General features: G+C 36.6%; 1 protein-coding gene across 3 annotated transcripts; it reads right to left on the bottom strand.

Annotated features, from left to right (window-relative positions):
* Positions 1–6,962: 6,962 nt before the first annotated feature.
* Positions 6,963–10,195, bottom strand: jagn1b (jagunal homolog 1b). Of its 3 annotated transcripts, none has more exons than XM_079592273.1 (3): positions 10,078–10,195; positions 8,978–9,134; positions 6,963–7,846 (listed from the first exon to the last, which is right to left on the bottom strand). In XM_079592273.1, exons 2-3 carry the CDS (start codon positions 9,064–9,066, stop codon positions 7,384–7,386), a joined length of 552 nt encoding a protein of 183 aa, XP_079448399.1. In that variant the 5' UTR covers positions 9,067–9,134; positions 10,078–10,195; the 3' UTR covers positions 6,963–7,383. The 3 variants fall into 3 exon arrangements, with proteins under 3 accessions (XP_079448399.1, XP_079448400.1, XP_079448401.1); XM_079592274.1 differs by having other exon boundaries at positions 8,978–9,131; XM_079592275.1 differs by having other exon boundaries at positions 8,978–9,092.
* Between the last annotated feature and the right edge of the window lie 362 nt (positions 10,196–10,557).

The raw sequence follows: 10,557 nt of genomic DNA, 5'->3' as shown, positions 1-10,557 counted from the left end.
TTTTTTAGTTTGGAGGAAGATTATTACCGAAAATACAGTAGTAATATTGTGAAATATTATAATCATTTTTAATAAGTTTTTTCTATTTTAAAATGTAATTTATTCCTGTGATGCAGTTACTCCAGTCTTAAGTGTCACATGATCCTTCAGAAATCATGATGATTTGATGCTCAAGAAAAATGTATTATTATTATAAATTTTGAAAACAGTTAATATTATTTTGTGGACATCGTGATACTTTTTTTTAGGATTCTTTGATGGACAGAATGTTAGAAGAACAGCCTTTTCTTGAAAATGTAATATTTTGTAACATTATAAATGTATTACTACTTATTTTGAGTTTTGCAATTTAATACATCCTAGCTGAATAAAAGTATTATTATTTTTTTGATCCCACACTTTGGAACAGTAGTGTAAAACATATTGGGTTTTCTTATGTATTATACACCATGCTTATTTACTTTACTTTACAATATAACATACCACTGGTTGTTCCTGGAGGGCAAAGCTGTGTTGAATAATTAATCTGGCTGATCACAGTGAGTGGAAAGGTCAAACCATTGAGTGTTTCCTCTGGACAGGTAGTACCTGCAACAAAATAATTTTGGGAACTGTTATGTCAACAAGTCAACGTCATCCTGGACCAAAACTTGAAATGGGGTGCATCTCAATCAGCTCCCTAGTTCAGCGGTCAGGACACTGGTCAGGGAGTCGGTCATTATAAGGGCCTTCTCAGTCGCGACTCCTTCCAGTGCACTGGAACGTTTTCTCCCTATAACAAATCCCACAATGTACACCGCAAAAACCAGGGAGCATTGATGCTCACTATGCTCCCTTACCAGAAATGACGTCACATTCCTGAAGCGCGAAACATAAAACGCAAGAGCCAACTCAATATACTGATTTATAAGATAAAAAAAAAAAAAAAAAAAAAACGTTATGTCAGCATACCCACACGTTGCTAGACAGGTAGTGAACACATCAAGTTAACATTTATAATTAATATTCAGCTGAAATGTTGTAAGGATATGTAACTGAACAATGTGTTTACACAGCATAACAAATAATATTATAAAGATATCGGTCCTGCCTGTTGTTGATTAGCGGTAACGTTCTACAACTTTGTACGTTGTTGACGTCGCCGGACATCGAGTAGTCATTGTCCCATTGTGTAGTGACTATAGGATCCTTACCAGTGCCCAAATTTCTGTACATGATTTACTGATTCACAACTCAGGAGCTGATTGAGTCTTACCGGCCTGGGTTTGAGACAGGAATGTCAAACTCAGTTCCTGGAGCGTTCCTATCCAGTTTAGCTCCAACCTTAATTAAACACACCTGAACCAGCTAATCAAAGACTTCGGGATTACTAGAAACTTCCAGGCAGGTGTTTTGGAGCTGGTCGGAGCTATACACTTTGCAGGACAGGGACGATCCAGGAGCTGAGTTTGACATGGGGTTTCAGAGAACTCTGCAATGCGTACCTGTAGGTTTAGGAGTGGTTAAGAGCAGGTCAGGGATGATAACTGTAGGTTTAGGAGTGGTTAAGAGCAGGTCAGGGATGATAACTGTAGGTTTAGGAGTGGTTAAGAGCAGGTCAGAGATGATAAATGTAGGTTTAAGAGTGGTTAAGAGTAGTTTAGGGATCATAAGTGATGTTGACAAAGTGGTTGAAATGGCAGTTGTGGTTGATTTGGTAGCTCTTAATGAGGTGGTAGTGGTAGTAGATGTAGTAGGAGTGGAAGTAGTAATGGTAGTAGATGTAGTAGATGTGATAGTAGATGTAGTAGGAGTGGTAGTAGTTGTAGTAGGAGTGGTAGTAGATGTAGTAGGAGTGGTAGTAGGAGTGGAAGTAGTGGTAGTAGATGTAGTAGGAGTGGTAGTAGATGCAGTAGGAGTGGTAGTAGATGCAGTAGGAGTGGTAGTAGATGCAGTAGGAGTGGTAGTAGATGCAGTAGGAGTGGTAGTAGATGCAGTAGGAGTGGTAGTAGATGTAGTAGGAGTGGTAGTAGATGCAGTAGGAGTGGTAGTAGATGCAGTAGGAGTGGTAGTAGATGCAGTAGGAGTGGTAGTAGATGTAGTAGGAGTGGTAGTAGATGCAGTAGGAGTGGTAGTAGATGCAGTAGGAGTGGTAGTAGATGTAGTAGGAGTGGTAGTAGATGCAGTAGGAGTGGTAGTAGATGCAGTAGGAGTGGTAGTAGATGCAGTAGGAGTGGTAGTAGATGTAGTAGGAGTGGTAGTAGATGCAGTAGGAGTGGTAGTAGATGGAGTAGGAGGGGTAGTAGATGGAGTAGGAGTGGTAGTAGATGTAGTAGATGTAGTAGGAGTGGTAGTAGACGTAGTAGGAGTGGTAGTAGACGTAGTTGGAGTGGTAGTAGACGTAGTTGGAGTGGTAGTAGACGTAGTTGGAGTGGTAGTAGATGAAGTAGGAGTGGTAGTAGATGCAGTAGGAGTGGTAGTAGATGGAGTAGGAGGGGTAGTAGATGTAGTAGGAGTGGAAGTAGTGGTAGTAGTTGTAGTAGGAGTGGTAGTAGTTGTAGTAGGAGTGGTAGTAGGAGTGGTAGTAGATGTAGTAGGAGTGGTAGTAGATGTAGTAGGAGTGGAAGTAGTGGTAGTAGGAGTGGTAGTAGTTGTAGTAGGAGTGGTAGTAGATGTAGTAGGAGTGGTAGTAGGAGTGGAAGTAGTGGTAGTAGGAGTGGTAGTAGATGTAGTAGGAGTGGAAGGAGTGGTAGTAGGAGTGGTAGTAGATGTAGTAGGAGTGGTAGTAGATGTAGTAGGAGTGGTAGTAGATGCAGTAGGAGTGGTAGTAGATGGAGTAGGAGGGGTAGTAGATGTAGTAGGAGTGGAAGTAGTGGTAGTAGTTGTAGTAGGAGTGGAAGTAGTGGAAGTAGATGTAGTAGGAGTGGTAGTAGGAGTAGAAGGAGTGGTAGTAGATGTAGTAGGAGTGGTAGTAGACGTAGTAGGAGTGGTAGTAGACGTAGTTGGAGTGGTAGTAGACGTAGTTGGAGTGGTAGTAGACGTAGGAGTGGTAGTGGTGATTGTAGTTGTTGGCGGGATGGTTGTAGTAGCAGATGTTGTGGTGTTTGGAGAAGTGACGGTAGTGGTAGTAAGAGGTGTAGTATTTGCGTAGGAACTGGCCGTTGTTCCATTTTCAGCCATCATTGTTACATTCTGTTGTGACCCCTCATTTGTAAATGCTGTTCAAAAAAAAAAAAAAAATTTGATTAGGATCAGTACAACATTTTTGGTGCAATGTGATTTATAGGCCTATTGTGTTGTAAACACATTTAAATAATGAAAGCTCTATCCTATTGACAGTTTATTTGCCGTTTATGTAATGCACCCACAGGTCCAGACAATATTTATTTATGGCTGGGCCGCTTTTTTCCTGGCCCAAAAAGTACAGTATACTATAGAGATAGCCCACACCTGACAGCTCTGCACCTTGAGGTCATTTACAAGTGAAATTCCTGCACATAATTCTTTAAATGACCGTGACATATGCAAATCAGCCTAACCTGGACAATCCACATTAGGATGCCAGCCAATAAAATGTAATACTGACAAGTTCAATGGGATATTGCATAAAATTATAATGGCTATTATTTCAAAACTTTAAATGTATGTACATGTCTCACCTAAACCTTTATCAAATAAATATGAATATAATTATAAAATAACAACAAACAAGGTAATTTAGTCAAATCAAGATGGTTCTGCTGTTACATGAACATGTTTTTTGTTAATTGATTCAATATCATTTGAGTAATTTTCAATTCTGGAATATCTGCCATGATCTTGAATCAATAGCACACTATGATAATATATAACATACTGCCATTCAAAAGTTTGGGATCGTTAAGATTTTTTTTTTCATGTTTTTAAAAGAAGTCTCGTATGCTCACCAAGGCTGCATTTGTTTGATTAAAAATATATATAAACAGTAATATTGTGACATATTATTATCATTTAAAATAACATTTCTATTCGAATGTATCTTAAAATGTAATTTATTCCTGCTATCAAAGCTGAATTTTCAGCATCATTACTCCAGTCTTCAGTCACATGATCCTTCAGAAATCATTCTAATATGCTGATTTGATGCTCAAGAAACATTTATTATCATCAATGATTTTCAGGATTATTTGAAGAATAGAAAGTTTAAAAAAACAGCATTTATCTGAACCAGAAAGCTTATACAAGTGAGATCAGTAAGATTTAAAAAATAATAATACTTTTATTCAGCAAGGATGCATTAAATTGATCAAAATTGACAGTAAATAACTGTATAATGTTGCAAAATATTATATTTTAGATAAATGCTGTTCTTTTGAACTTCCTATTCATCAAAGAATCCTGAAAAAAAAATCTACACAACTGTTTTCAACATAAGACATGTTTCTTGAGCATCAAATCATCATATTAGAATGATTTCTGAAGGATCCGGTGACACTGAAAACTAATGATGCTGAAAATTCATCTTTGATCGCAGGAATAAAATAAATTTTTAGATATATTCAAATAGAAAACAGTTTTTTTAAATTGTAATATTTCACAATATCACAGTTTTTATATATATATATATATATATATATAGGCTATATAAAACAAATGCAGCCCTGTTGGGGATACGAGACTTCTTTTAAAAACATGAAAAAATCGTACCGATCCCTAACTTTTGAATTGCAGTGTATACATTTATAAAACAGGATTGTTTCCCCTTTTTGTTCTTAATGAGAGCTATATGTATATATATAGAGAGAGGTCCCTCAACCTGTATAGATAAAAAATCCCTGCACTACATCTATTTTTCTGAAAGTTAATCAGTAATGTTACAATAACTTACCTGAAAGAAATATGAGCAGCAGAATGGAGCGATCCATCATCTCCCCATTAATGATCTGGTTCTCGAGCATGCCTGGTTATGACTTATGTAGGAGGATCTCAGATGTTGAGTTTGACATGATATATTTGCATTTCTAAGGGGGAAAAAGCTATGGCCACGGTAATGGACAATGTTTTGCAAAAACCAAAAATGACAAGAAACGTGGGTCAGGCAGGTGGTATCATTACTTGGCTTTAAGTATACAGAATGACAGAATTATTTAAATCATTACGTGCCAATAAACCTGACAGTGAAAACATTTGACATAACTGCATTGTAGCCTACTGTTGAACTAAAATAATGAGAGAACAAGAAGCCCTAAACAGGCATTAGTAACTAGTTTGGATAAAAGTGTCACGTATGCCTAACTATTATAACCAAAATGAAATTTATCTTATTCACTCATACTCATGCCATCCCAGATATAAAGTAGGCCTACTTTTTTTTAATTATCCAGGATGAGGGTCAGTAGCCTAAATGATTCTTATTTTTGGGTGGACTATACCTTTAAGGATTTTAAATTAACATGTCAAATGTGCCTAGAAGGGCCAACTATTATGTGAATAACTTAATATTTGTATACACGTCAGTATAATTCTTTACATAAGAATGAATCTGTGTAGAACATGAAGAGATTCAAAGCAGGCGCACGGATTACAATCACAGTCACGATATTCGACGCGAACAAACAAACGGAATTCACGTCCAAATAAACACTGCATTGTGTAAAAGATTGACGTATGTCACACATTTAAAGATGAATTACTTTTTTGCTCAACTTCATTTTTGTTAATCAAAGTGAGCCTTGTTTTAGATGCAAATTATTGTCAGCATTCACGCATTTCAGATACGCCATTGAACAACAGGCAAATTACCGGTAACAATCTCTCTATACTGCAAAAAGAAAAAAAGGCCGAAAACTATGATGATGTAGAAACGTTTCTGCCTTTATAGTACAGAAATAATTAGTAGTATAAATGCAGCTGTGCACGTGCTGGACACCTGTATGATAACGTGAACAATCAGACGAGACGAGTATTTTCCTGTCAGTGGTTTTCCTCGACATCACGAACAACTCCACTTCACAAACGAGGCCTACATTTGCTGGGCCAGTGACCAGTTATCCTTATATTTAACGTTTTTCATTTTAAATAATACAAATAAAATAGAATAGGAGCAGTTTGAGCACAATATTTTTTATTCAATGGCACGGCAGTCTTTTACAATCATAAAATACTCACACACAAAAAAAGAAACATAATAGTAAAAGTTTTAGGACGCGACAGCAGAAGCCAATGGGAATGTGTGGAAAGAAAACTGCACTAGGGTAAAAATATATTATTATTTTTAATTACCCAAAGTAAGTATGTTGAAAACGTACTTTGAGATTATGACAGTGTATTTGGAATGATGACCGAAACGTCCATAGGAAAGGAATAAGACTGAGGTGCAAAGGTTAAACAGTTAATCTGTGTAAGCTAATAAAGCTCAGAACCTGTGCATCCATGAGAGTGATGGAGGATATGCACTTACCTAGAAGCCTTCACATCAACTCAGCTGTTATCCACTCACGTCCTGGCTACAAAAGGGCTTTAAAAGGAGACCTATAGTCTGTCGTGTACAGCAAAAGCCAGTCTCATGCATCAACTTGAAACTATAATACAGTTCAAATATCTCAAAGTGGAAATATGTTATGTTCGTTATCAGTTTAAAGAGTTTGTGGAAATTGGTACGTCTGATGGACTAATTTATTATAGGCTAGTTTGATTCAAATTAACTTTTTGGATTACATTATTGACACCACTGCAGTCACAAATTATGGATTCTTATACAAGAAAAGTTACAAATCTCAAGCAAATATATAAACCCAATGTCAACCCGCACTACCTCACAAACATTAGTTAATTATCTGCTGACCATTTCTAGAAAACAATACCCTTAGGTTGTACAGTGGAAAGTTTTTTTTTTTTTTATCATATATAGAGAAAAAAAAGGAGGGCCTAAAAATTAAATAACTAGCCAATATCAAATTCTGTAAGATCAAGTGTAGACTAAATATTGAAAAAAATGACAACAATTTACATTTTGTAATATTTTAATTGTAAGATGATTCGTGGAAAAGAGCAGACTATCTTACATACATCACTGCAGTAAATGGATTACTTTGCAGTGGGTTTTATAAGTGAAGATATATTTCCCAGGATCGTCTGGATCCCACTGGCTCCCTTGTGGATAGGTACAGGATCTGTTAAACAGCGTGTGGAAAACGTGGTGGAAACAGACAGAGATTACAAAGGCAGCGGTTCAAACCTAATCAGAATCTGGGCCGAGAGCCAGTGGATGAGAAGAACAGAAGATCCTGGTTTAACAAATCTGATCTCTTCTTAGGCTCAAATGAGTTAGTCAGTTAATCATAAAAACGTATGTGATCATAGAGCCCTCAGGAGACGGCAACATAGACACAAACAGCTGACAGACATTTACTCTCCAGCAGTCTCTTATTTCTTCTTTTTCTCTTGTGTGTTGGTGAACCAGGCGTCCAGCAGCTTTTTGCTGTAGTAGATCTGCCAGCCATGAACTTGAACCGAAATAATCAAGACTAAGTACATTATAGACACGGCAGAGAAGCCAAAGATGAACCTGTAAGCTTTGCCGTGGCGATAAAGCTGCTGAGCCACCGGAAACATCTCCATCCCTCCATAAAGAATAGGAGCGACACAAAAAAGCCCGGCGCTGATCATTGAGATGACCAGGTAACTGATGTTGTTTTTCGGCAAAGCCATGAAGCTGAAGACCGTAGGTATGATGCTCAGAAGATACGTGTACTCCCACTGGTACGGAGCGGCCACCACTTTATGAGACACCAGGTTCAGCTGGCTGACCACCACCTGTGCTGCTACAAGAAACCAGACCACTGCATGAGCGATGTTCAGCTTCTTGATCTCAGACTTCAGGGCCACACTGGGGGGATTGCAAGGGGTCAGTTCAACAGGATCAGGGGAGCTTTGTAACTTCAGAGATTAATCCTGTAATGGATTAGGTTTTTTTTTTAAGTAGTTTTAAGTCTTTCCCCATGTATTCATCATCATGTCTTAATTTATTGGATAACACGTTAATAATCATACATGTTTATTACCTTTTTATTATCATATCACAGTTTTGTGAACATAGGGATGAATTTTAAATAATTGAAGGTCTAGGACTACAAGTGGATTATCCCAAATTCCAGTGAAACGCGCTCAATGGAGGACTGTAGCGTACAACACATAGCTAGTCCTGAGCGGATGTTCACAAAGAATGTATTGGTGGCAGTGGAATGGGAAATAACACAAGGTTATGAGACAAGTTATGAGACGCAACTTCTTTTAACTTGAGCGCAGTGTTTTTAGAATGCAGTTTCATGTGCGAGACGCGCAAAAAAAACTGTAAAGCACTACTACTGTAAGTTTGAGATTTCATGTTTGCGTGGTGGTTACAGGCTAGAAGGAGCTGTTATTATCTACAACCCCACACACACACTTCATTATTTAATCACACTGGCTTCACACAGCAGTTTTTTTTTTATTAGATTAACTTTTTTTTATGTACCAGTGGTCACACTGTTATATTTACAGCTGGAAACTAGGCATGTTTCACAAAGATTTCATCTTTAATATTAATGAGTTTTTTAATTTTTACTTTTAAAATTTGATTTGGTTCTTTGTTCAATCTCAAACCATTTTTTATTTGTATTACTAAGATGTCAAACTAAATAGAAATGTGTTCATAAAATAAAAAACTAACAAAGCTATTATTGAATTAATAAGCTATTAAGCTATTATTAACTAAACTGAAATTTATAGCAAAACTGGAAAATAAAAACTTATTTCAAGATTCAAAACTAATGTTCCAAGGTAGGCTACTAAGCACTTTTTAAAAGGAAAAACTGACAATTTACTAAGAAATAACGTACAACGCAGATATTAGTAAAATGACAAATAGATTTTCTTCAAAAAAAAGTACTGTACAACAGGAATAACCATACGCGGAAGATTAAAATTTTACTACGAAATATATTGTTTACATTCACACCAATTCACAACATGTACGTACCTCATCTGATAATGTGCCGCCACGCGCTCGCGGTGCTGAAAGTCGCTGCCGTCTGTTCCTGTGGCGCGCGGCCCTGCTCGTGATGCCATGGCAACCCAACACCGTCGACGACAACCTGAGGTAAAGGTAAACTCGGACTTTACCTCACTCACTTCTTCTGTGTGAAAGACATGAGGCAAAAAGCTCACTCGCGTTGCAGTTTGTCAAGCGCACACGTTGCAAGTATACAAAGTTAACCAACGTGTGTACATTATAAACCACGGAAAAGCAGAAAAGTTACCTGAGGAACACTAACAGAGGCTGGAGGTTCACAGACTCGTGACACTTTTCCTTATTTTCTATCATATGCAAGTAAATGGTGACCGTGACTCATTCTGCCTAACATATTTCCACGTATAAAATTATATATATATATATATATATATATATATATATATATATATATATATATATATAAGTAGCCTAACTTACATGAAAAAAATAGAATATCACCGTGGAATAAACTTCAAATTCTGTCCCGCGATAACTGTACACTTTGTCACTTTTGACTAAATAATTATTTCACAAAGAATGGCACTATGAATGCAATGTAACGTAACTTACGCTTCCGTAAATACTTCACTTTACCCTTTTGTCTCATATATTGACTTTAACCAAACTATAGCTTGTTATGAAAAAACTACAAATGCTCTATTTCCGAAAGCGAAATATCCTACTGAGAATCCTGCTTTAGTGAAGTACTAATTTCCTTTTAAAAGTTTACACGTCTCTGTAGTTTTTGTTTGTTCATGACTTCACGACCTTGTACTGATCTGTAAAAAAGCTTAAGTTGATCCTAAATGAATCCACGCATAGTACGATGTATTATTGAATATTACTGATTGTCAAGGTATTTCTGATTCTAAAACAAAGATCACAACTATCTGTCACTCAAGCCAACTTCTAAAGCTTTTGCTGACGCTTCCTACAGATACAGTAAGTTACTTGATTTCATACAGAACCCATACATGTTCATTCACAGTCATAATCGGCTTTACAAACAAGCAGACGCGCACTAATATATATCAAACTTATGAACACACGTAGTATAAAATGCCTACCTTATTTTGAACCAGCAAACAACTTCATATACTCAAGACACAGTAGAAACGTGATTAAAGTAGCTCTTCTTCTACGTGTGCGTTCGTGTGGACATACTTCAATATCGCCCTCAATGGTGCGGAGTGGGAACAACTAATGATTATGAAAATAGTTTCGAGATTTGCATCTAGAGGATTGATACAAATGAAAAGGATACACACACTTGGTTATTAAATGATGCATTGCATTGGTTAAAACAATTGGGAAAATATGTAAAACTTTTGTGTCATTCAAAGCTCTTTGTTGGTCTGTCTGAGGTCTATTTAACCCTCATCCTTCCCTCACGTCCTGGAACAAATGCTTTAAAGTTTTTTGTTTTGTTTTGTTTTTTGTCCAGAAAGCTTATTTCCCTTCATTTTGATAAAAAAAAAAAAATCTTTTTTTAATTAAGTTTTTTAGGATGTTTTTAGTTTTTTGTTATTTGATTGATCTTTAAATTA

Source organism: Phoxinus phoxinus (assembly GCF_949152265.1).
Source record: "Phoxinus phoxinus genome assembly, chromosome: 20".
NCBI lineage: Eukaryota > Metazoa > Chordata > Actinopteri > Cypriniformes > Leuciscidae > Phoxinus > Phoxinus phoxinus.
This window is presented reverse-complemented; position numbering and strand designations above follow the sequence as displayed.